Here is a 27,654-nt window from a genome sequence, read left to right as displayed (position 1 = left end):
AACAGTATTAAGGTATCAGATACTGTGCAGCTCCTCCGCTGATACTTTGTTACAGGTTAAACCACCCAGTAGGCTGAAGATGTAACTGCTTTAACAAGCTAAGTATTTTGTATTTCTACCACGTTTCAGTCATAAATGCAGCACATATACTAGTGGAAAGTTTTTGAGGATGTGGTATTACTTAAATACCTTTAGCAGAGGTTTAATTTCCGTTTTATAAATCAGTAATAACCATGAAATTAAAAGAAGTATTGTTCGCTAGCTACATTTAGCTCACGTTAGCAACAGAGACATTAGCTAGCTGTCTCCTTTCCTTAAACATACCCTATTTTATTTTATTTTTTATTTATTTTATAATAAACAAAACACTAACCCATGCTCATAACAAAAAGCGTATTATATCCTTTTTTTTTTTCTTAATATTTTTTTTTTTTTTACTGTGTGAGACCAGTCTCGGTGTCAGAGGGGTCACTTCCTGTTTTTTCCAGGTTGAAGTGTTTTTGCAGCCGTGCCTTTGAGGTCACCTGCACCGGGCTTCCTGTGACCCAGCAGGGGAGGAAGGACATGTTTGCGCTCACCGAGGAGGAGTCAGCCTGCCGGGTTGACTTCCAGTAGCTGCCTGGCCACCGCCTTCTTTCTGCTCCCCTCCTCCTCCTCCCCTTCCTGTTCCTCTCCTCCTTCTCCTCCTCAGCCCGCTACTGCAGCAGCAGCAGCAGCATCCCGGTGCCTCCCGGATCCATGAAGAAAGCCCTCCTTGCACGGCACCGCCTCCACGCCACGATGGGCCGCCAGCTATTCACTGCGTTGATGTGTTGATATTGAGATATTTTCAGTTATCAAATATGAATCATGCATTTGATATTTCTGGCCACTTTGCTCGTCAGCATCCTTTCGCCCTGGCTTCATCCATCACTAGCGTCATCCGGTACGTATCGCAAAGAGAGAGCCCTGCTGGCGTTTATTTGAGTCACTTTCAACTAATGAAATGCACCTTTGAGTTTCTTGCGTGTGGCTTTGAAATGCTATGTGACGATGTTACTGCAGCTGCACAGCATCGCCTTGTTTCCCACATAAAAGAGAGGGAAGTGTTTCATTTAATATGCGGCGTCTTCAGCGTGATGCTGCATGAGGCAGACTACAGCATCTCAGCATCTTTTGTTCAGCTTATAAAAGACAATCTGCTCTTTAATATGTGTGATGAGCACATTTACATTAAAAGTCACTGAGAGTCTTTTTGCTCAAGTGCATCATGTTGTATGCGGTTGTTTGTCTGTGGCTATATGTATCAGTATTGCATAATGCTCACTGCATTCATCTGTCTGCTGCAGAGTTTTTTTTTTTTTTTTTACTTTGCCAATAAGCATATCAAAAGTACCTCTCAGTGAAATGAAGCAATTTATATTCTGTATCCTAAATCAATTTCACTGCCTTACGTGGCTGTCAGTATACTATGGGGTATGTCACCAATCTTACTGAACTGTGTCCTGAAGAATCGCAATGAAGCCGCGGCCACTCGCCCTCAGTATTATCAATGTGTTTCATGAATAAAGAATGACAGCTGGCTCTTTGTGCATGCATGTGTGCATGAGGACCGGCCGGGTGTTTTTTAACGCCTGTGCGGTGGGTACTCTCTTGCAGATTCTCAAGGAGTAGAGGACAAGGTTGAGAGGGACGCAGTGCCAGCCCTGCTGAAGCAACAGGCAACTGCAGCACCTGCTACAGACAACAGTACACACCATGCAGTAGAGCATGTGATCACCTATCCCTCACGGTTGATCTACTACCTAAACGAGGACTCGGAGAGTACCTACCATGACCTGGACACCCGGGCCAAGAACCAAGCCACGGAGGGCAAGGTAAGCCAGCATCGAGGAGGGATGGGTGAGGGAGGTTGATGCTGGGATGCAGTGAGGAGTTATTTCTTGCTGTGTGGTCAAGGCTTTGCAGTTTTGAGTCCGTATAGTGCCTTCGTTAACTCTAATTTAATCTTGCTGCACATTGTCAGACAAAGCAGAGATACCCAACCCAGTCAAGCTCGATGTTTTTAAGAACTGGAGCGATGCCAGAGCGCCCGTGCTGAAGGAAGCCTTTCTTCCAGCGTGCCCACTGTACATTACCATCTGCCATTTATCCACCACATCTGTTATTTGTCCACTTCTAGTCGCTTCATCCGCAGTGACTGCTCTTTTCTCCATTACAGGCGGTCCACCTCGCCCAAGCCAGTTTCCAGTTAGAGGCATTTGGCTCCAGGTTTGTTCTGGATCTAGCGTTGAACAAGTAAGTCCTCCTCATCTCATCGAACAACAGTAACTCACTGAAGCTAACATGATTTATTTCATAGCTAGTCAGCCACTGTGGTTATTAAAGGATTATTGCAGCTGTAGATCCCTTCACAGTTAACCGTAATGGCTTTAACAGAGGGCTACTTCCTTTTTTGGTTTCTGTCAGATTTAGAGACACGCTTGTGAAATAACCATGTAAAAATGATGTTGAATCTCTATAATAAAGTCTCAGCAGCCACATCTATTGGAACAACACATTGACGAAAACAGAATTTCGTTTTAATCACTACAAACTTCTTGACCTGTGTTTGGACTACCAGTGAGAGCCCATTTGTGTGTCTCAACAGTATCTCCCATCAAGGTCATATTGACAGTAATGTGTGGATTGCAGGAAAATTGTCAGTATCTTCACTCTTCTTGAGGTTAAAGAGAAGATGTGTAAACATTGGACAAATCCACACTGACACCCTCTATGGAGTTGATTGAAGCTACTGCAGCATAAGGTACAAAGCATTGTAAGAATCCATCAAAGGAAAAGATGTGATTTCGGTTTTCATTTCTTAATGCAAGGCTTTTTAGCTTTAATAATTTAAACCTAGGGCGGATGTCAGCTAAATGTGCACCGCAAGTTGTTGTTTTTATTTAGGGAAAATTGAACAAGAATAGAATCAAATGAACACTGGATTACAGAAAGACACAAAATCATGGTCAGAGGGGAAAACTCTGATTGCCGTGCATCATTCAGGAGAAATCCAGAAAACTTGCTATGCTCCAACTCATCCTCAACATGATCAGTGTGAGAAATGATATTCTAGTTATACTACGTTAATGGACTACGTGTTTTTGATGACATAGCATGCTGCAGAAGTTGAGTGAATGCTGAGCAGAGATGGATTTAACATCATTAAGTGGTTTGACCACATAAAAGGCAACAGTGGAAGTCTGGCATTAAGAATGACCAGAACCAGCTGTGGATGTATCCGTGAGTAAGCAGTGTGTCATAGCTGAATCCAAAAATGACAACACTTGCGATTCCCATCTGTGGATGGCTGCTGTTTGTAAATGATATGTACTATTATATGTCAGGTCAGTGATTAATGCAGCGTCAGTCTAAGATAATGTAATCAGCCAAACTGTAATTCAGCACTGGTTTCCAGATTCCTTGAAGTGCTAAGAGCTGTCTGAGTTCAGCTGGCAGACTACAGACAAAGAGAAACTGTTCTACCGAATGATTTGGAAAACCAAAGTCTCAATCTTTAATGAGGTTTAATTGGTTTGCATCAAACTAAGCAGAGAGACAGTTATCCCGTTTGGAGACACGAGGCTCCGGACACTCAATGATATTGATTTGCTCCCTTCACAAAGTAGCCGGTCTACATACGTGAAGGCTTAATGTGCATGTGAACAAGGACTTAGAAATGCTAATTGAATTTCAGGTCCGTTAATGTAATTCAAGTCTGGATTCTGTAATAAAATATTGTAATTTTATATCGTCTGCACGGCTGAATGCTCTTAGATGTTTAGACTTGGATTTTTCCGTGGTTGGATTATTAGTCATTGTGCTGGTATTCAGTTTCTGGTTAGCAGCCCGCTGCTTTCCCGTCTAACAATCCACAAAAATCCAGGGCCACCAACGAGGGAGTGTCACGAACCTGGGTGATAAATGTTCATTTTAAGTACAAGTAAAAATACATCATAATATATTTACATGTATGTTTATGCTGTATACTATGGGTCAACTGATTATCAGCGTGGCCAATTTTCGGATATGATTATAGGAATTCAGATCAATTGATTAAAAAATTTAGCACTTTGGCTCTGATGCAGCATGTAACTAGTGTAACTAGTAACTAAGTTATCAAATAAATGTAGTGAGTAAAAAGTACAATATTTACCTCCAAAATGTAAATGTGGAAAATGGAAATTCTCAAGCAAGTACTGTGGAAGAAAAACATGATTCTCCCAGGTCATTCTGTCCTCATACAATAGGACGTCATACATACCCTGTACAGACGCTAAAGTCTGAATAAGGATAGTAAAGACTGCTCCATGAGGAGCATATCTCATGGTCTCTGCAACCTGGTCAGTCAACGCTACTGTAGATATCTCTACAGAACAGATGTCTGATGAACCAAGCCAAGGCAAAGCTGATTGTTTGCGTACAACTTGTAAAGAGGACTTTGATCTATCTATGTTAGCAGGCTTAGTGTCTGTGACCTATGTTCCTCCCTCTTTAATGACCTGGGAGAATCATACTTCCTCCCACAAGTACTTTAAAATTGTACTTAAGTACTGTCTTTGAATTATATTCCATCACTGTACTTCATAGCGTAGTTTCAACACTGTGCTGGAGCACTTTACCTAGTTGATTGAGGACATTTTTATTTAGCTTGCTAGCTGTTGACGCACTGATGAATGATGATCTGCCATCTTCTTTGTAGTTTGAGTATCATTTCAACGCCACTGTCGGAACCTACAAAGTGCAGATTTGTGCAGCTATGTGCAATTACATGTGTCTTACAAGGTCAGATAATATAGGAGATTATGATTAAACTGCTATTAAGCTCTGTGTTGTTTGGAGACCACATATCTGACTGTGTGTACTGAAGAGTTGATGCTTGTGTCATCACCTGCTGTGATATCTTGAGTGTTTCTGTCTTCACTCTGTTCTAAATTTGATGTATTCAGTGTGGTTTTGTGTAAGTGCTAAAAGGCAAAGGTGAATATTGTCTGTGGCATAAGTAGTGTAGAGACAGATGCATATACACCTCTTGTCCAGCTCACACAATCTCATCATGTCTAACAGATGTCTCGTCCTGTACATTGTCGGACATAATACAACCAGAACTTTTTACAGGAGCAGCAGAGAGGCTTGAAAGTGTGACCTTGATTCGCAGCTGTTTGCTCGTACCGTAGGTTATCTGTGAGATACATGAGCTAACTCCGGTGTGTGCCTTTTCTGTGTGAGAACAGGGGTTTGAATTCCGCTTGGTGTTGTAGCTGCGACAGTACTGATCTAAATATAGATAGGTCTGCAACCTGCCAATAGGTGCTACTTTATGTGCTCACCTCTCCGACTGCAAAGCAAGAAAGTTGTTTTTTTTAACACCGGGAAGATGTTTTTTTTTTTATGCAGTTGGACCTTCTTCAGAGTATCTACATTTATTTAGACTCAGATCAGAACATTTCTGTGTGTTAGAGGAAGGTAACGCCATGTGTCACTACAGGATTCAGAGCTGCATTTGATCTGGCGCCAGACGTGAGAACCTCCTGCAGTTTTTTTGGTCCTTCCTCTCTGCCTCGCCTCTGTCTCCCTTTTCTCTGCTGCTGCTGCTGCTGCTGCTGCATTGTGGCACTCAGTCTCCTGTGGACTGAGAGACCTCGGGGCAGGACTCCCTTCTCATGGTCCTCACACATTTCACTTTCACAGCCTCTCACAGACATCACACACACACACACACACACACACACACACACATCGCGATACACTTACATTCCAGTGCTCTACCCCATCATGCACTGCAATGCCGTCCACCGTTCACACACACACACACTCATACAAACACCAGTGCACTCTAGCGTGGCCCACTCTCCTCGCCCTGCCTCATCTGGCAGGCTATAAATAGCCCCTCACTCAGGAATCTCTCACAGACGCCGCTCATGCCTCCCCTCATAATGCTGCACTTCCTGCTTGCATGCAACTGAGCATCACTCAGAAATGTCACACTTCTTGTGTCATAAGACAGATCCATCATGTCTGTCCCTTTTTTTTTTTTTGTGCTGCGACGCCAGAGAGGAGGATGTTTTTGATTTGCAAGGTTACTCAGAAAAAAAAAGCGCCATTGTGGCAGAAATCCCTTGAAGTCAGCTGTCAGCTAACAGATTGAGTGTGTGGAACGGGTGAGGGACGCTGACTCAGACAGCGGGAACTGCCGGGAGGACTGTTGTGTTCAAGGTGAAGCCGAGGCCTCACAATCACTTATCACATTAGGCTTTCGTTGGCAGCTTTCAGACCAAGTTAGTTGTTTCTGTTCCTGTTATGTGTACCGTTTGTCAACCACTGATCTAATTTCGTGAGATTTGAGGAAGAACCGCTCATGTAAAATGTAGTTTCAGTTTTTTTTTTTTTTTAGGTATCTCGTGTCATTTTGTGGCCACTTTGCAAAATTAGTGTGCAGCTTTGCTTTTTGCGCCTTGTTTACGACCGTATTTATTTACATATTTTTGAAAGATTTCTTACTCCACCAAATGCGGTTTTGTTTGTGCGGCCTCTGCCTGTGATGATTAATTATCCTCAGAAGTAAATGCATCATAATTTTTCCTGAGGGCAGGCAACATTTAACATCTCCGCTGCACTTCTGGGATGCCACGGGAGTGTTTGTGCAGGCTAATCCAGGCACACAGCGGTGATGAGTATTCTTGTTTAAACGCCAACCAAAGCTTGGCACACCGCTAGTTCAGAACCACAACATGTGAGTCAGAGAAAGCAAAAACAGACAGACTGCTTTTATTGTCGCTGCATCACATCCTCCCACCCTAACCAGCTTAAATCTCTCTTTTCACAGTGACTTGCTGTCTTCAGATTATGTTGAGATCCACTATGAGGGGGGAAAGCCCGTTCTGTCAAAGGTAACGTCTTCTATAGTCGTGACTAAAAATGCGACGCATCTTTCTTGTTCTAGTGGAGGCTGGTTCTGCATTTCCGTCAGCTGGTACAATGTGTCCGGCTGGTTTTATTTTGTACAGTCATGCACATTGTCTGTGAAGCACAGATGTGCTTTGTCTCATCTTCGGGAAATAGGCTTTGAAACAAAAAAAAAAAAAAAAGGGATGGGTGAGAGTTCCTGTAAATCAGTTTGCATGCTGTCTGTCATTGCCAAGATTTCTTGTAATCGAATTAACACTGCGACTGTCATGTGTCATCCAAACTACTGCAGCTACATCCAAGAAATTTGCAGCTGAGAAAAAGAACAGAATGTACAAGGAGAAGAGTGATGAGAGAGATAGATAGATAGATAGATAGATAGATAGATAGATAGATAATAGATAGAGAGCGAGAGAGAGAGAGAGAGAGAGAGAGAGAGAGAGAGAAAGTGATGAAAAGTATATGATTTTTAGAGAACAGAAATATAGAGGAGGTAGAGAAAGGGAGGGAACAGGTTGGGAATGAGAGATGGCTTCTGCTGCTGCTGCTGCTGATTCAGGCTGGGCTGGGCTGGGCATACTGTAGCTGAATCAGCAGGGTTTTGCTCCCCTGCATCCTCCTGCTGGAGCTCTGGTCACGTGACAAGGGAGAGAAAGCCCTCTGCAGTATCAGTGCAGCGTGGGATGGTTGAAGCGAGAAGGAGGGAGAGCGAGAGAGGGAGCGAGGGGGTGGGGGGAGAATGTCCTCTGCTCACCCTGGATCTGACAGCTGAGTCACAGAGAGTGCCAGGACCCACCTTTGTGATGCATTAACTGCACATCTTAACAAGCACCAACCCCCCTACAGAAACGCATAGCAAATATACCAAAATCGGCATCTGTGAGACAAGCTGTTACCTCCCTGGAGATGTAAGCAGATTCCAACACATGATAATTAAGGAAGAAATATGACACATTCACCATGTAATGTTGAATGTAAGAGATCTGTTGATGTATGCTCAATTTGGTGTGTTATGGTTGGTTTTTGCTGTGATGCTGCATTAGCACTGTGTGTTCTTCCCTTAGGGCGGTGAGCACTGCTACTACCACGGCCAGGTGAGAGGGAACGAGAACTCCCGTGTGGCCTTATCTACCTGCAACGGGCTGCAGTAAGTGAACAGCAGAGTTTGTGTATAATCCTTGCCGTGTTCAGAATATCTCTGGATACACTCATCTCTGCTTCTATTGACTCAGTATCGACTGTCTTCTCTCCCTTTTCTTCCCTCTCTCTGCCCGGCAGTGGGATGTTTGATGATGGAGTCTATATGTATCTAATTGAGCCCTTACAACAGACTCATTCAATCGTAAGTTATTCCTGTCGCACAGAGGAGCAATATTGTATCACACAAAGGTTTTGTCCTGCTACTAATGTCGCATCACCTTCACCACATATGCACAACTCCCTCTGCTGTTACTGCTGTTTACATACTCACCTCGGGAAATCCTATCTGCCAATGAGATGAGACAATGAAGCATGTCTGGAGTAATTTTAACATGTTGGATGGATGGCTTATGTTCTAGTATACTCAATTCTGGAAATTGTTTAAAGGTTTAATTGTTTTTATAACTGAAGATACTATTATATTAATATAAATATTTGTAGTAGGGCTGAGCTATATGGTTGAAGAAAGTATCAAGATATTATTGCCAAACCTCTTGTATGTGTTTAGCTTGTTATTCAGCCTTCTCAAAATCATTTTATGGACCACAGACATTATGTCTTGTGTGTTTAATCTGCTTTAAAAGACGGGGTTGTTGTCGTGCGGGACTACTTTTTGGCCAAAGAAATAGTCTGGTCCACAACCAGCCGTAAAATCACATCATGTCATGTTTTTATGGTACAGGTAAATGAGGTACTGTGAGCTTCAGAACCGCTCGTAGGTGGATTTTCTAACTTTGGACAGAAACAGACTATCTGCTTCCCCCTGTTTTCAGTGTTTGTGCTAAGCTACAGTAAGCTAACCTTCTGCTGGGGGTACATTCATATTAAGCAGAAAGACGTGAGAGTGTTATCGATCTTCTCATCCAGCTCTTGGGAAGAGAGCAAACAATGATATTTCTCAAAATGCTCACACAGTTCAATATTAGTTTTCCGCATCTGTTTAATATTCACTTACACCAAAGCCGTGTTTCCACCAAAATACTTTTGGTATGGTACCCTTTGAATCCGTACTGAACTTGTCATTAATGTACCTAAACCTGATGTCTGTTTTGTGTTTCCACTGCAAACGATACTCTTTATCTAGGCTGGGTTGTTACCAGAGCTTGGGGAGGGTAATCCTGTTCAATTTTCCAGCGGGTGGGAAACTCTCTTAACTCTTGAGAAGCTGATGCATTTATTAACTAACACACTGTGAAGTTTCCTGTACATTAATGTCAGATTGGCAACGTGTACAAACCACTAACCTTCTCTCCTCTGCTCGGCTCTGCTTGCATTCACTGTCTCTCTTCTACCACTCTCTCCCTCTTGTTTAACCACACATTCTCCACACACAACACACACTTGTGGTTGTTAATTGCAAGTAAAACTAGTGAGAAAACACTGCAGGCAGCACGACAGACGACTGCTGAAAAAACAGGAGTTTGGGAAATTTGAGAACAGAGCGCAGACGGCAAGAAGTTTGTTCCAATTAACCAATCAGTGATCTGCAGTGAGTCTGCCTTAGTATAGAATCAGAGTGCTAGGTACTTTTACAGAAGGGTAATGTAAAACAAGACAGCATGGAGCGGCTCTTTTGGTACCATCCACAACAAAGAAAGGCAAAAATAACCATTGTAATAGGTAACAAACTGAACTGAACTGAACCGTACTGCTCGGTGGAAACTAGGCTTAAGTTTTAATGTTCTGTATTACTTGAAAGTTGAATCTTTACTGTTTTTGTAGTGGGCACTGTCCCTCACCAGTGCCAGTGCCTTCCCATCCCAGTTCCTGTTAAATCTTTTAACACTTTCCCTCACGCATGCAGGATACAGCTGCAAGGCCTCACAAATTAAGAAGAACAGCCACACTTGACTGGAACGATGATTCAGATGAACCGGGTAAGGGTTTCCATCAGTGTCGTCCACCCTCTTACGTCAGTCCGCCACCTATGTCCATCACCACACCTCTCTTGTCCCTGACATTGCCTTCCCCCTTAAGTATAGCCATCACAAAGCAGTGACGTATGTCCACAAGTAGTGCATCCTGGGGTCGTAGCAATGGAGCTTTAACTAGTAGTTGGTCAAAAAACATGTAGTTTTAATGTAATGTAGTTTTGATTATTAGTCACAAAGTGAAAACTACTGTGGGATCAAGTGGAAGTAATCATAGAGTATTAAGATTGATGGACTAAGTTGCATGTCTATCTTTTTGCCAAGTTCAATTTCTACTTTACTGGTATACTTACTCAACACAGCACTTCATGGGTTATTCTGGGAAACAATTTCATTTTAAATTCTGGGTAAAGCCAACACAAGACAAACACATATCTGTGGGGAGAGAGGCATACCCGGTTGTAAATTCTTACTATGTTTGTTGAAGTGTCATTCGTTCCTTGTGTGTGTGTTCACAGTTGAGGAGGAGCAACTCTTCTCAGAGCTCGATGACTTGTCCTGGCTGAAGCGCAGGAAAAAGCGAGCTGTAAGTCCCCTGATCTCACTTCTTTATGAAGTAATGCAATAAACTTGAGTTCACCCACCCTTGAATTCTTATACAATGAGTTCGATAACTTTGTAATAATATACATTTTAAAGGACAAACTTCATAATGGGACTGTTGAAAGAAAACACCTAATGATGGTTTTTATTTTACAGATGCCTCGCAGTGTATTTGAGGAGATGAAGTATTTGGAGATCATGATTGTCAGTGACCACAGTATGGTATGTGTTCTCTCTGAAAGCAGCAACAACAATAGATATCTGCTTTCACTTTCTTTGATCATTTCATACAGGATTACTGGTAGTTTCTCCAACATATATATGAAAACTCATTAATATTTCATACATACTCTGCTTTTCATCCCACAAGAGGGAGATAAGATAAGATGAGATAAGATAAGATAAAATAATCCCAGCAAAGGAAATAGCAAAAAAAGAGAGCATCAATTAAAACCAGTAATAACAAATAAGTAGAAAATATAAAAAAATATAAGTAGAAAAGCAGTACGAACACTATAAACAGTATAAATGGGAAATATAAACTCCAAAGACATCTACACAATTGCACATTGCTGAAAATATTTACACCGTTGCATATTTACAGTAGATTCTGAAATAGCCCATCGGCTTGTTGAGCCAACGTCATCAAATCATTGCAGCTTACACATGTATATCTTTGTTGTTTTTCTTTATACCTGCAGTATAAACGACACAAGACCAAGCAGCACACAAAGAATTTTGCCAAGTCGGTGGTGAATCTTGTGGATGCAGTGAGTAAACCCTTTAATCACCTTTTGAGAAATGTGTAGTGTGTGGTTTATTGATCCATTTCAGAATTTACACACATACAGTTGTAATTTTTTTTCGTTTTGTCATTAGCCACGGTAGCATTTTTCTAGAAAAGGCAATGTCAGTGGGTCAGTCCACCACTTTGGCTTAGACTTAAAATAACTTAACAACCGCCAGGTGGATTGCCATGAAATGTTGTACAGACATTCATGGTCCCCAGAGGATGAATCCTAATGAATCTGGTGATCCCCTGATTCTTCATCTAGCGCAACCAGCACTAGACACAAATTTTGGGACACCCATTCAATTTCCCTCAAAAATGTATCCCGAAGGTTGACTTTTCCTCTAATGCCACTTGCAACAACAAGCTAGTCAGGTTTGTCTGTTGCTGACATTTGAACTTGAAACTTTCCTGCTAGAAAAAGTATGTTGGAACGCCAGTCAAAGTCCTATTTGTAAACAAGGGGCAAATCAACAACCCCGACTTCTTGAAGAAGCAGTTGTCTTACAGCACACAACAATGGCAGCACACATGAAGAGGGGGTAGGAGACTACAGTATTTGTATTAGGGGAGCGGATAGAATATTTAGACAGTGTTGTAAAAAGTACCCAAAAGTAAAAGTAAATGATACATACATTTAAAATGTATTTATATATTGTGTACTAGGATTCGAATGATTATCAGTCTGACCAATTATCAGATCAGCATTGTTATCGAAATCATTGTTGTGTATTTAATTATGCACTACTGTTGGTCTGATGCATTATTCAATCAGCAGTGTAACCAGTAACTAAAGTTATCAAATAAATATAGTGGAGTAAAAAGTACTGTATTTGCCTCCAAGTACTTAAGTACAATTCTTGAGTAAAGGTACTTAGTTACATTCCATCACTGTATTTAGATACTTTCCCAAGTATGAAATAAATAAAACATGTAATGGCGCCTGTTACCGCATGCGTTGTTTTTTCTACTCTGTTTTGTTTATATATGCAAGGAGGCTGGACTGCTGAGGGTTTATTTGTGTACACTTGCCAAGGAAACATCTGCTTGTCATGGTCAGCCATGTTTTTTGTTTACGTTTGACATCATGCACCGGGAATGCTTGGAGGTCAGAGGTTGGGAATTTTATCTGGGAAATTCCAACCTCTGACTTTGAGTGCAACGCAGCATTTGTCTTGTTTCTTGCTGTTTGAAGGCTGAGTACAGCTGACTATAACTGTTCACCCATGATAGTGCAGTCCAAATATTGATTTACAATACAAGACAGATGCATTATTGAATATGTCCTTACAGTGTGTGTGCGTCCCATGATATATTATTCAGTATAGTACAGCTGAAAATCTCCAAATGTGTCTTAATGGAGACTGTAATGGTCATTTAGCCGCCATAGGTGTTTGCTCTGTGTTGTCATCACATGCATTAACACTCCCCCGTTCCTCCTTTATCCCAGTGTGCTGCGACCCTTATCTGCCCTCCTCAGACAGAACAGATTCAAACTCACACCCAGTGTTGTTCTCCTCTCCCTGTGCTGTTGCTTCTGCGTCTCTCGGCCCTTCTCTCTCTCTCTGTCCTTTTTTATTCCTCCCATTCACTTTGCACTTCAATGGCAGGTCTTCAAAGAGCAACTACATACACGTGTGGTGCTCGTTGCCGTGGAGATCTGGACAGACAAGGACCACATCCCCATCAGCGTGCGGCCGCTGGAGATGCTGCGGGATTTCGCCAAGTACCGGCAGCAGAGCATCAAACACCACGCCGACGCTGTGCACCTCATCTCGTAAGTTTATTTAAACTAAATCTGTTTCTTTCACACTTTGATGCGTCTTCTTTATTGATATGGATCATCTTTCATTTTTTAGCCAAGATTAAAGCTTTATTTCTCTTTCATTTCTCAGATTTTTCTCTGATGGTTGTGTGTTTTGTTTTATTAAATATAAGAAAATCAAACATCATGAACTATTGAGAAAAGTACCATTTAAAAGATCCGTCTGTGTTGAAGTTAATTTTGTTACTGTCATTCTTTCGTTGCACTTCATTCCTCCTGGGTGTCATTGTTTCATCACTATTGAATAGTATGTTTTTTGTACTCCGCTCTGTGTAATCATAGCCTCGAGTCAATAAAAATATTGACCTGAATCTGCGATTCAACCACTAGAGACCTACAGTGTGTAGGCTGGATGCAATAAACATAGCTGCTGCATAAAATAACTGACCAACATCTAAGTTTGACATCATTTTTATGCATGCTTTGACCTTGTTCCTGTAATATGCTGTCTGTATGCTTTTGCAAGTTCATGGTACATGTGGCTTACAGCTGCAGCTACCTTAATTTAAAACAGCACTGTGAATATTTACATTCACTTTTTGACTCATCTAATCCTCTGTGATGTTTTTATCGGTGTCTACCTCTGTCTTCCATCATCCTTGTAGAAATGTGACCTTCCACTACCGCAGAAGCAGCGCAGCATACTTTGGAGGGATGTGTTCTGCGAGTCGTGGAGTCGGGGTCAATGAGGTCTGTCTAATGTGGAGCGTCACTCTGTCCACACATATCAAAGTGTGTGTCTGTGTGACTGCAGCTGAATAATCCCTGGTCTCTGCTGTGTCCACAGTACGGCAACAGCTTGGCCATGGCGGGGTCTCTATCCCAGAGCCTGGCTCAGAACCTGGGTATCCAGTGGGACCCGGCATCCAAGAGAAGTATACATGAAAACACACGTCATCTCATATTCTCTGCAAGAAGCACAACAAATAACATATTTTTCTGCTTACCCCTAGTTGTATTTGGCCATGCAGATAGTTTTATTGATGACCCTGGGGTTCCTCATCTCTCGTCCCACAGTGTTGGAGTTAACTGGTGTGAAAAAAACCACAGCAGAGTCACTGCACAGGCAGATAACCCAGCTTTTAGACGACAACTCAAGGTGTAGGCTGGGAGGGATGTATCACAGCAGACTCAATTGAGGTCATGACATCATCTTTTTTATTAATTTTTTAAATTTCTTTTAGTATTACTATTAATTTTTTTGGATAGTGACAGGTGAAGAGGCAGATGGGCACTGAGGAGAGAGAAAGGTATGACATAGGGTTAGGGTTAGAACATAGGAGCTAGCTGGGATCAAAAAGGTCACAGATGCAGCCATGTAATTATTCTGCCACAAAAGGCAAGTGTCTCTCTTTTTTTTTTCTTCTTCTTTTTTTTGTATGTATTTTAAGTTAATTTGGACAAAAGGGTCTGCAAAATGAATGAACTATTTACTAAAGTTTTTTAAGGTTGCAGCTAATATTTTTTTTAATTGTTGTTATTTTCTTGGTTAACAATTAGTTGTTTGGTAAATAAAATGTCAGAAAATGAAAAAAAGACCAAGATGACGTTGTTAAATGTCTTGTTTTGTCCACAACCCAAAGATATCCAGTTTACTGTCATTGAGGAGTAAAACAAAAAAACAGAAAATATTCAAATTTAAGAAGCTGCAATCTGAGAATTTTGACTTTAAAAAAATCAAATAAAAATCGTCTGCAATTAATTTAATAGCGTAAATCTAATTGATTTATAGAATACTTGTTTCGGCTCAATTTTTTAAAATTATATTTGGTAGAAAATGCATCTCAGTAACACTGTCCACAGAGAGGTCAGTGGCTTTTCCTCTTTAATCTAAGACTTTGGTGTTTGAAAGGCATGTTTTCATACTGTATATCTGTCAGCTGTCATGTTTTAGTGCTTTAAGCACCAGAAATTTAATTACCTCTCATTTGTATTGGCGTAACAGCAGATATCTTAAAACCGCAGCAAATAAACCAAAACTGTTGGCATGGCTAGATACAGTAGCTCTGGGCTCAAGTAGGATGATATGTTGTCATTACGTGTTGTGTTCACTTACCCTTTAAATTTCACGGTTACATGAATTTAACCGACTAAAAGTTCTAAATGACCTGAATACAAGATGGTACAATTTTCTATAAATTACATTTGAAAAGCTGGGGTTGTCTTAGATTTGAGGCCCAGGCGCTTGAATGTCTTTAAAGTAGCAGATGGAGCCTTTAAAACAAAAAAAGATGCCTTCTGACTGGATCAAACTGTCTCTTGTCAACTCATATCTGTGCCAGAAGTGACAGATGGAGAAACACACTGATTGTCTTGGAAAATGTGGTCCAAAAGTATACTTAGCTGAGTCAGACTCGGGAAGGATTTATGCCATTAGTTTTCTGATCATATTTTTATCACAGTGCTTAATGAGGCAAAGTCAGAGTCTTAACGGCTGCCACGTTTGAAGACTGCAAGCTCCACCATCAGAGAGAGTCTTTATAAAGTCCCAGAACTGGCAGCGCTTGATAGAGGATTGTGCGTACGTCATTGAATAATAAAGTGGAGGGATTTTGGTTCTAGCTGAAAGACTTTGGAAATCACGTGCTAAATCTGGTGATCGACGCTGATTCTTTTTGAGATGATTAAGTGGAAACGAAATCATGTCAACATATTTTATTTTGAATAGTTTGACTTCTTTTCATCTCCTCTGTCTCTGTGTTTTTTTCTGTTCTCTCTTTCCCGTTTGCAGAGGAATGTGGTTGTGTTGAGACGTGGACTGGATGCATAATGGAGGACACGGGGTAACGTCCAACACACTCACACACACACACACACACACACAGAGAGAGAGAGAGCAGGAGAGAGAATCAGTGGAACAATTGTCGCAGTTAAACAGTCTGATGTTATCACGAAGGCATTTGATCGCTGCTTTATCAGTAATGAATTAATTCTGTTCACTCTTCAGACATAACTGGTTGTGTTTTTGTCTATTCCCACTGGTATTTTGTGTTTTTATTGTTGCTCAATTGGGGGCATGTAACACTGGCAGAAATCTAAATTTGGCATAATTTGAATTTATAGTGATCCACGCTTTCACTTCATTCTGATAATATTATGACAATATTCTCAAAGGGTATATACTTAAAAAGTCTTGTTGTTGGCAGTTATGGTAGTTGTAAGATGTTTTTGTATCAGATTGCGAGCTGTCAGTAGATGTTACACATAAAAGCAAGTCGTGATATTGTGTTGTAGGAGGCTTTTCAATCCTATTTTGTGGAGTTTCAGTCAGCTTATCCCAGTCCAAGTTGAATTAATTAAATTAACTCTATGATTAATTTCTGTTATGTACTGCTAAGAAGTACTGAAAGAATATTGATATAATAATAAATTATTCTTGGCCATTTTGTCCATACTGATGACGAAGTAGTTTGCTTTTTTTGTCCAGTAGATGTGTACATTTTGAAAAGCATTGTATGTCTGCATCTGCTAGAGGGCCATTATGATGAGAGTTGACATAATAATGAATTAATTCCACGAAAAGAGAGTCTTGATGTTCTTTGCAGTCAGGTGGAAAAAAATGTGTCCATACTTTATATTGGTATATATGGTATCATCATAGGCAATCAGCCAAAATGTGTTGGAAAATATTGGCATGTCACATATTGGCAAAAATCCAATATTGTGCATCCTTTTTAATCTAAAGTGTCATATGTAAGAAGTTTCCATCTGTCAAATTCATACTCAAAACAAATAAGGGGCAGCATATGATTAGAGTAACTGATTACTACTGCTCCTAGTAACGTAAAACAAAATTATGAACCTGAAAAGAGCATAATATGACTCCTTTAACAGACCCTGCAGAAACCTTGTCTCATAAGTGCGAAGAATTTGTAAAGATATAAAGTAAACACTAAAAGACAGCAGCGACAGTAGTTAGTCATAATTAGCTTAGAAAAATACACAAAGTGTAATAAAACCCCACAGAAGTGAAAAACAAAGATTGTGGGAGTCTATGCTGTCACACTAGCAGCTCGTCACAAACATGGCTCCCCGCAGCATTGTGAACCATGCTTCCATCCTCATTGGACAACACTTCTTTCTGGTTAATTATCACCCAGTATTCTCTCTCTTCAGGGTCCAACACCCACGGAGATTCTCCAAATGCAGCATCACGGACTACAAAGAGTTCCTTCTGAAAGGTGGAGGCTCGTGTCTGTTTAACAGGCCCACCAAGGTAAGTCTCTCACAGCGCTACACGTCACAGCTGTCATGAGTCACACATCACACCGCTCTGTCATTTACTCTCCCGTCTTCCTCTGGCAGCTGATCGAGCCGACAGAATGCGGTAACGGGTTTGTAGAAGTGGGAGAAGAGTGTGACTGCGGAGCGAGAGCAGTGAGTGTCTTTGACTTCAGGAAGTGTGTTTGTTGAAGTGTGTTTGTTCAGACGGATGAGGCTCCTTCACTGTTTGTTTTACAGGAGTGCTACAAGGAATGCTGCAAAAAGTGTTCCCTCGCCAACGGGGCGCACTGCAGCGACGGCCCGTGCTGCAATAACACATGTCTGGTACGAGTTTGGTCTTTTCTGGAAAGTTTTATAACACAAAAAATGTACTTCTGAAACCTTAATTTAGACTTTTCTGATTTCTTTTCTTGCCAGTTCTATCCACGAGGTTACAGCTGCCGCTACGCTGTGAACGACTGTGACATCTCAGAGACCTGCTCCGGGGACTCTGGACAGGTGTTCTTGTGTTGCATTTTTTCTTTTTCTCGTTCCAGACTGTTCATGTTTTGCATGTTGAAGATAATACGAATGTTTTTTATGTTTGTGACTGTCTGCAGTGCCCTCCCAATCTTCATAAACAAGATGGTTACCTCTGCCAGGTGAACCAGGTACGCAGACTGATGACTTTAGAAAACGTGTGGGTCCAAAAGGAGCAGCGATGCATCAGAAAAACAGCTGAATGAGAGTGTATTTTAGTGTGTGAGTGTATCTTTTTCTCTCTGAAGGGCCGCTGCTACAATGGAGAGTGCAAGACAAGAGAGAACCAGTGTAAATACATCTGGGGGTCGAGTAAGATTAATATTTCTTTGATTCTCAGAGTATCATCGCACACAGATGCTGAATGAAAAGAGAGGGGTTTTTTGTAGTCTAGCTGTGCAGTTCTCGTCTCCTCTCTCTTCCTCAGAGTCTGGAGGCTCGGAGAAGTTCTGCTATGAGAAGCTGAACACGGAGGGCACAGAGAAGGGCAACTGTGGAAAGGATGGAGACAAATGGATCCAGTGTAGCAAACAGTGAGTTTAAAAGGAAGACACATTAACTATGGTATATCCACTATACATGTCAGCACAACAGTGCTTTCTGTTTTTACATCAAGGCTGGGCTTCGGTCCTTCCTGATCATCTTTTATTCCTAACAATAGAGTCATTCAGGTTGTTTTGAAGCCAACCAACAGAGGGCAACAAAGGGCACATCTTACAGGAACATTGTCCTAAAAGCATTTTGGTGTATTTTAAGAACAGGATGCTGGACCCCAAGATGCCAGCCATTAAATGAAAGTCATTCACTGAGCTCGTATGCCAAAAAACTTTTTGTTTAATCTTTATGCGGCAAACTCTCTAGTACTGCCCGCGGATCCCAGCTTAGAGACTCTGCATTGTGATGACACACACATAAAATTGCTGTTCAAGGCTCTGGAGACGTTTTAGAGCAATACTTTTCTGTGTTTGAAGTTGGTAGTTTCCTGTCAACTCTTTGCTACTGTTTTTATGCCTCCAAAGGCTGGGACAGACGTGTGTGTCATTCTTGAGTGAATTTCCTGAAATTTGGGAATTGTCCATTTGGATGAACTGATTAGATCTTGGCAGTCAAAGAAAGAAATGACACAATTTTTAGATAAATATCAACTAGAATTAAATTATGATGTGGTGACATTTTATATCCAAAAGGTCAAACACTTTTCTGGTCATTATTCATAATTCAGGAACAGAAGGGGAGATTGTGACCATATTTCACATTCGGTGAAATACTAGTTAGGTAACACAAATCATGGGTGCCCACCGTGAAAAAGCTCATGAAGGGACAGTCGAGTCGAGTCAGTTTATTTACACATTTAAAAACTACGAATGTCCACCGAGAGCTTTACAAAGACATTTTAGATACAATCAAATATTTAAAATGAAAAATTTTAAAGCTGGGTCTTAAGAGGATCAGGATTTAAATGTGACGATAGTTGGGGAAGACCTGACAAGTCAAAATGTGTATTAAGTGGAAGATTAGCATCTGTACAGATTTCTCTCTGTTGTCTCTTCCAGTGATGTGTTCTGTGGTTACCTTTTGTGTTCAAACATTGGTCGGAACCCACGCATCGGAATAATGAAAGGAGAAATTACTCCAGCCTCCTTCAACCATCAAGGCAGGCTGGTAGACTGCAGGTAAAAACATGTTCACTACAAAATAAGACCTGTTCAAGTCATGGAAATGTATAGAAGGTCACGTTTGGTTTAATCTTCCTTTTGTGAGTTTTTATTCCCTCCTCCTCTCCCCACCTCTCCTCTGTCCTTCATGTTTCTCCACCTTTCCCCCCCTCCATGCTTTCCTCACAGTGGTGGACACGTCCTATTGGATGATGAGACTGATTTAGGCTACGTGGAGGATGGAACCCCTTGTGGGCCGTCGATGATGTGCCTTGACCGCAAGTGTCTGCCCATCCAGTCACTCAACATGAGCACTTGCCCTACTGGACCTAATGGACAGGTGTGCTCTGCCCATGGGGTGAGTCCTGCTGTAATCTAACCCATCATGTAAGCTTTACTCTTTAGTATCTGCTTGGGACATCACTTAAATAAGGCTGTACAATAAATGATAGACAGGTCCTTCATTCAGACGTACAATATAAACTGGTAAACTTAACATAAAGTACTCTTCAGACTGAAAAAACATGGTGGCTGTTCTGGGACTGTGAAACATCTTATAACCAGTAAACAAAATAATCCTTAAATAAGATTTATAGGCAAAACGGTTACTGAATAATGTCTGTTTAAAAAGTTGTTGATAAGGTTTTTGATGTTAAAGTCTTGTAAAGCATGAAACACTCACCACAGTTCACTGTATGGTCCAATATGTACAGTATCTGGCTGTCTATTCAGTAAAAGCAAGGGTTCACACTGCTTAAAAACAAGTATTAAAGTAAGTTGAGATATTTCTTAAAGGCCTTGCCCTCCAACACAGGTGTTTTCAATCACTCTGGCTGATTCGACCTCTGCTCATGTAGAAGTTGGGTGGGGCAGCTTGGATTTTAATGCTGCATTCCACTTCAATTCACTCTGAACTTCATAAGCAACTATAGCAGCTGATTTAACAGATCAGGGCACTTAAAAAGAGACAGGAGGAGTCGGCTCCTCTTGCACGCTCGCAAAGACTTACAATTAACTGAGTGAAAAATGAAAATGGCAACTAAGAAGTTGTTGTGGCAGCATTGTTCACAACACAAACACAACATAAAGTAAAAGTGATGACACGGTAAAAATTGATTGTTCACTTTGTGTGCTGCCATACTGCCATGACGTGTGTTCACTTTTCCGTGTTGGATGTTGTTTGTTCTCTGGTTCAGAGTACACTGGAACGCAGCATAAATGCGACAATAAGAGATTCAGAGGTTTAAATTGTCCTGCCCCCGAACAGCTGTAACCAAGCAAAAAGGCAGTGACGTAGCCGTCAAACAAGTACAGCGTGTACATGCAGTTCTTAGAAGAGGTCCAATCAGGACACGTAAGTGAAAACACCTGTGTGAATTTACAGAAAATGCATGTCACATATGGGCAGCAGGCTACTCCACAGTTTCTGTCCACAGTAACAAAAAGACTGCTTGGCTGTGCTTCTTTTCCTCAGATGTTGGTACATTTAATGCTGAAACGAAATATCTGGATTTTTTTTGTTTTTTCGGGGGTCACAGGGTGTTTCTCTAATAACTTTTTTTCCACAGAATATGTATTACATGTATTAATATGTGTCACACGTTAATATGTCACAATAGAAAAATCACAGCTGTAAATAATAAAATGAATGATGGCTGCGCAGTTTCAGGGTATTGGTATTTTTTTTATGCTGTTACACTGTCATGACTTACCAAGACAAAAACAACATGTAAACCACACATAAATCAATACCCAAAACCCAACTTAAACATACACTCACATGCGCTTGCACTCGCACACAGACACACAGACACACATCCAGGAGGAGGGATACTTAGAGAAGTTAATCTTAACCGCATTTCAAGGACACATACTGTAAGCTCATGGCAGGACATGTCATCCACTCAGGATTTGGTGTAAACAAAATCAAAATAGAGAAAGAAAAGGCCTAATTTTTTCATTTTTAAATCGCAGTACGTAACCAAAATAAGTTCATACGAGCATTTTCTGAAGCATGGTGGAGTTTGTGTCTTCCAGTCTTTGAGAATAGTTTTTTTTTGTGAGCACCATGCCCATCATTAAGCTGTCACATAAATGGAACAGAGCCGTCGTTAATTATATCTGTACAACGTACAGTGTGGTACGTGATACACTGCTTTTCCTTCCGTCACAAGTCAAAATATTTGCTGTGAGAAAAGCGTATTGGACTTCAGCCCTTTGTAGTTCATTGGTTCCAGTCATTGTTGTCTAATTCAATTAGTTAGCGACACTGCGGTTAGCATTGTTTGCATAATTATATCCGTCTTTACAAAGCTGACCGTGTGAAAAATGCCATTGTAGAGCTGTGATGTAATTAATCCAGATCAGTTTCCACAATTGTGTCTTTATCTTTATCAGCCTGGTGTTTGATCATCTTTACACTGTAGTAAGTGTCTATGTGGTAGCCTGTATTAAAGGTCCAGTGTGTAGGATTTAGGGGGATCTATTGGCAGAAATGAAATATAATATTCATAATTATGTTGTCATTAGTTTATAATGACCTGAAAGAAAGAATTGTGTTTTGTTTTTTTTTTACCTTAGAATGAGACTTTTATATCTACAGAGGAAGAAGAGTCATGTTGCACCGCCATGTTTCTACAGTAGCCCAGAACAGACAAACCAAACACTGGCTCTGTAGAGGGTCATTTTTCAGCCACAGTAGGAGAGGGCGAGGCAAGGGCTGCTCAGTTGTTTCCGATCAGCAGGCACACCAATAAACGCCATTAAATCCTACACACTGGACCTTTAACTGTGGATGAAGAATAACCTTCTATAAATACCCGATGTGAAGACAGCTGGGAATGTTGCCAATGGAGATAGTTCCCAAAAAGTACCTCAGTGTGTCAGCATCTTTATTTACAGCTCTTATGCTCCCCTCGTCATCTCATCTATTTCTGTCTGATCTGTACAGGTGTGCAACAATGAAGCCACATGCACGTGTGACACCACCTGGGCGGGGACAGACTGTAGCATGCCTGACCCGCCTAAAGAGCCTGAGGCCGCTCAGGACGAAGGACCCAAGGGTCGGTTTCCACCTCTTTCCCCCTCTCTGGCACCTGATAGAATGAATAACACACTTTTAATGCACACTCAATTAACGATTTAACTTTTTACTGTATGTTCTGCAATATTACAATGTCATTCTCAGTCAACACAGATTCTTAGCCGTGAGTTTCACAGGTGTACTGACGTCGTAAAGACTGAAGGAGAACATAAAAATCAGTGTTACATTTGTTGACTTTGATTGTGTACACCTGACACTTTGACCACAGGGGGACGGGGAGGTGGTTTAAGGGGGGCGGGGAGCGTCACAGAGGGATCGGTGTGACTTCATCCATGACTCTTGAAGCAGACGCCTGCTGTTTGTTTTTGACAGGGTGGTAATAATGCTCCTTTTCCCTCTGCACAGTGAGCGTGGCCACTAACAGGCTGATAGGGGCAGTAGCAGGGACCATTCTGGCCCTGGGGGTGATTTTTGGAGGCACAGGGTGGGGAATAGAGTAAGCATCTTTAACCCTTTCACAGCTCTTCCTCTCATAGTGGTGCCTCAGTGTGCGGGCGGTCTCGTGAGCCGGCCTGAGCCCGTGTGTGCGTCCCGGTGGCTTTGTGTTTTCTTGTGTGTTGGTGATGACCATATAATTGTCATGTGATTGGATGTTTTCAGTGTCGTGTGATTGATTGATGGATTCCTCCTCCTCCTCCTCCTCCTCCTCCTCTCCTGCCACTTCCTGTTGTTCCCCATTATTACAAGCCTCTTTCTTCATCCTCCCCTCTTCCTCCTTTCTTTCTCTGATTCTTAGTCGTTATGTGGTTGCTCCCGTGATCCTCTCCTTTCTGGGGCATGTGGGGCATTTAGATGGAAAACAGTCCTGAGAAGTGTCCAGTTAGTGACGTGGCTTGTCAGTCCAGTCAGTGGTAGGCTGTGTGGTGACTGGGACCCCTAAAAACATTTTTCTACTGCTCATACTGCAGGCCACATACACACAAATATCACCTGTCAATCTCTGTTTAGTGATGGACACCCAGGGTCTAGTCTTGTGCACAACTTTAAGAGACAAACCACTGATAATCACTACCTCAGCTCATACATTTAAATATTCCCAGGGCCTCTACCTCATTATCTTCACACTAACAGGGGCTGGAAAAGCATGCAAAAACCTCAGATTCAGTCATTTTACTGTAATAGTATACTTCTGGTTATGTTTTCTGTTCCATGTGAAATCGTCATTGTATAGTTACATGTTATTTTATACAGTAAGTGAGTATAGAAACTCATGTCTTTTTCCCCATAACCCTTTACAGGTCCTAGTGCCACCAATCTAATAATAGGCTCCATCGCCGGAGCCATCCTTGTGGCTGCCATAGTGCTGGGGGGGACTGGATGGGGCTTTAAGTAAGCAACACGCCGCATGCCTCTCCTGCTCTAACTCTAGCATCCCTGCTGCTTCTAGACACCAGGGTTTGAGCTCCTGCTACAGAATGTGGACCCTTTGGGTGAATGATAAACAAATAATAAGGAGGAAGACGTGGATGATGTCCAAGGGTGTAGATGTTTAAAGGGTGATTTGGAGAGACACTGTGGGGGTCGTCTGTGGATCTGTAGCAGAACCTCAAACTGATTGGACGGGCAGAGCTCAATGCTTGACATGCATGCTCAGATAACAGAGGGGAAAGAATACTTAGTTAACAGCTAAATGGTTAAATGTATGCTTGTGTGAATACGTTTAAATCTTATTTCCCCTCTGAAATCCAAAAATAGACCTCTAACATATCTGTGTAGCCAGGAAGTGTACTCTATTGTACAAACGATTGTGTTAAACAAGTTCCAACCTACCGCTGATTAGCCTGCTGTCTTGAGCAACAGGGGTGTTACACATCTAAATAGGCCTAAGGAGTAACTGAGAGATTACAATCCTGCAGCCACCAAAGCATGCCAGATAGCAAAGCATCATGATTGTCACCAAAACAAAAACAATAAGAAGTTAAGAGAAAACAGAATACGAAACGAAACATTTCTGCATGTTGACTTGTTTGATTTGGAGGAGGTCAGTTCATTGCACAAAGGCTGAGCCAAACCCGCAGTGATTTGGTCCAGGGGTTGCCGTGCTCTCATCACTTCCATAATCTTTTTCTCAATCCATTACTGTCTGAGGGTGAGACTTTAAATGAAGTAGTGAGAGCGCCACAGAGAGAGAGAGAGAGAGAGAGGGGGAGAGAGCCGGGACCTTATTGTTGGCCGCAGCCTTTGTGCCATGGCTGGCCACACCCGCCTCGATGGCCAGTCTCCGCCCTAGAGCAGAGCAGGACTCTCGGACCCGCCCACACCAGCTGCCATTGCTGCCTGCTTCACAGACCTGGTACAGACACGGCGCATTGCACTGCATGAACCACGCACAGCAATAGTGCCACCTTCAACTGGCCTACTATTGGAACAGGTGCATGACAGAGTGATAGAAGCCCCACAACAAGCCACAGTACGGGGAGGTTATGCATCACTCCTGTTGTTGTTGTTGTCCCACTGTTGTGGTAGTAGTTATTGTTGCTGCTGCTGCCGCTGTGGTTGTTGTTTATGTGGTTGTCTCCTCTTTCCCTCCTCTATAGAGTGTATATTTTATGCTAGCTCTTTCCTCCCAGATGGTTATGTTTTGAGTGGAACTAATGTCTTTCCCATCAAAACTGGTAATGAGACGTGTCTCCTACACTTCTTCACCTTGTCAACTGATGTTGCACGCACAAGAGGAAGATGGCAACAGAGGATATTTATATTCATAGACCTTCAAAATTCACAACTCGGAAGTAGGCTTTATTCTTTTGCTCGATAAACTGGGTGAAAGTTTGGATTCAGTCACTTCTTTTAACGGTCAGCGTCTTAAATGGAAAGTGGAACGGATCCTAAACGTAATAATCTCTCATCATGAATGAGGATGTAAAGGCTTGTGAATATAAATACCTCTGACTGCCTCCAACATGGACCAGCATTTCCTCACTTTAATGTCTTCAGCTTTTTAAAGTGCTCAAAAAACACTCTTGAATATGACAATAGTTAATTGTTTATGGCATTAAAACTGGAGAGATGAGTGTGGTTGCTTGTCCAGGTTGCACTAGCTGTGTTACAGATGTACATATGACACACGCTGACTTCTGTTTCTTGTCTCCTCGTAAGAAATGTGAAGAAACGGCGGTATGACCCCAACGCCACAGCCATTTAACCCAAGGAGAGCTGGCAAATCACAGACGGACTCCTCCAAGGCTTCCTTAGTTGGCTACCTGACAGCTGGACTGCACTTATTGCTGCTGATCTTTGGCATTAGATTTACTTGAACAAAGACATAGTGGACATTTTAATAAATTCCATCGTAGTTACATTAGAAACGCAGCCTTTTCGACTCCACCTCCACCCATATAACAGACCCACAACTCCCCACACCCTGATCTCTAGAGTGACAGATCTCCTCTTCCATCCTTTAGTGCCAGTGCACAGGCGTTCAGGCGGAATCCACACCACTCTCTCACCTGGCATGATTATCCGCACAAAGCGTGCTGCTTGCTGGCCCCCCTGGCATGAAGAGCCCTCTCTGCAGGGCTCTGCATGGCTACGAAAGCTATGACTATACCGCAAAAAACATACAAAGAGAAAAAAAAAATGATTTAACTAAGGCGGCAGATAGCCTGGTTAAAAACCAAACACAGTGGAGAGCCGGTCAAAGCTCCTATAGTTCACGTCTAGGTGCTATAGATGATTAAGGAGGCTGCATGTGAGGACCCATAAGGGCCGTGTATTTCACACAGTGAACGCACACAAACAAAATTGTACATAAACAAAGAGTTCAGGTTTGGTAATAACAGCATTTTACAAGAACATAAATTGCTTTTGTTTTTTATCTTAGCATGTTGTATAGCGGGTGTTTTTGGCAATGTTATCAGAAAAAAAATGGTGATTTGGGCCGAAATTGTCATCTCACGCTGCACAGCCTCCAGGTCAAAGGTTAGCGGACAGAGCATCTGTGGTGTCGAGGAGAAGCATGTCAGTTCTAGAGGGATTCAGACTGATGTCACGTCAGATTAACGTCACAGGATTTCCCCACTCCTTCCCGAAGTATCTTCAACAGTGACTCAAAAGCCAAAGAACCAATCACATGAACATATGGATGTTGTTGCACACAGAGCACTTTCCCCCTCTGTCTGCAGCCAGTGGTGCCTCTCCTACTGCTGAGGGCATGAAGTCTGTCCACGCAGGCGCTCACCTGTCCAGCCAGGTCTCACGTAACAGTCCTCATCAACACCCACTATACCGGCTTAAACCTTTTTGCTCTCATAAACTCTTAGTAGAAAATCAAGTTCTCGAGCTCTACTGGAAACGCTGCATGCAATCACTATAGTGGGCTTATAATTCTATAGGCTATGGCAGTCCCCAAAATCTGCAAGAAAAATATGCTACAAAAGATAGGTGCATGTCAACAACAAAAAACATTTAACTTTTATTTACTATGCAAAGAGAGATATTGCACAAAAGTATGGGTAATAATGATATCAGTGTAGACACGGAATTACTAAAACTCTTGCTAATCAGCTAATCTTTTGTATTTGGCCACTCCCACGTCTCGTTTCACTTCGCTTCAACGTACGCAAACTATGGATGGACAAATAATAAAAGAACTGAAGTAATATTTGCAATGAAAAGCAAGAGAGCACCCTTTTACATTTGTGGAACTGAAGAAAAAAAATCATTTTTGTGTGTTTTTCATCCAATCTGATATTTTTAATCACACACATGCACAAACACGTACACAAACACACTGTTTTGGTGCCTGTGCATATTGAGGCCTGAACAGTTTCCTTGTGCAGGGCTATTATTTCCAGTCCAGCTGATAGTTGGTGTGTTCCAGGTGCTGCCATAGCACTGGCATCGTTGTAATCCTCCATGTTACTCATCGTCTGGTGTCCCTCTCTCACTGCATCATGTACAGTTGGACCGATGAATAAACTACTGACAAATTTTAA

At 41.8% G+C, this 27,654-nt stretch overlaps 1 protein-coding gene across 3 annotated transcripts; it reads left to right on the top strand.

Moving 5' to 3' along the window:
* The first annotated feature begins 569 nt into the window (after window positions 1-569).
* On the top strand, window positions 570-27,654 carry adam23b (ADAM metallopeptidase domain 23b). Of its 3 annotated transcripts, none has more exons than XM_084361767.1 (26): window positions 570-925; window positions 1,639-1,856; window positions 2,201-2,277; window positions 6,848-6,911; window positions 7,992-8,074; window positions 8,206-8,269; window positions 9,932-10,004; window positions 10,517-10,584; window positions 10,758-10,823; window positions 11,303-11,371; window positions 13,002-13,168; window positions 13,822-13,906; window positions 14,004-14,091; window positions 15,948-15,999; window positions 17,333-17,432; window positions 17,522-17,593; window positions 17,678-17,764; window positions 17,858-17,938; window positions 18,040-18,090; window positions 18,208-18,271; window positions 18,387-18,492; window positions 19,513-19,632; window positions 19,804-19,972; window positions 22,565-22,676; window positions 23,063-23,153; window positions 23,956-24,045. In XM_084361767.1, exons 1-26 carry the CDS (start codon window positions 850-852, stop codon window positions 23,960-23,962), a joined length of 2,310 nt encoding a protein of 769 aa, XP_084217893.1. In that variant the 5' UTR covers window positions 570-849; the 3' UTR covers window positions 23,963-24,045. The 3 variants fall into 3 exon arrangements, with proteins under 3 accessions (XP_084217893.1, XP_084217892.1, XP_084217894.1); XM_084361766.1 differs by lacking the exon at window positions 23,063-23,153 and adding an exon at window positions 25,817-27,654 and having other exon boundaries at window positions 571-925; window positions 23,956-24,046; XM_084361768.1 differs by lacking the exons at window positions 23,063-23,153; window positions 23,956-24,045 and adding an exon at window positions 25,817-27,654 and having other exon boundaries at window positions 571-925.

Source organism: Pagrus pagrus (genome assembly GCF_965226575.1).
Source record: "Pagrus pagrus genome assembly, chromosome: 9".
NCBI lineage: Eukaryota > Metazoa > Chordata > Actinopteri > Spariformes > Sparidae > Pagrus > Pagrus pagrus.
Note: the sequence above shows the minus strand (reverse complement) of the source record. Positions and strands in the feature narration are given on the sequence as shown.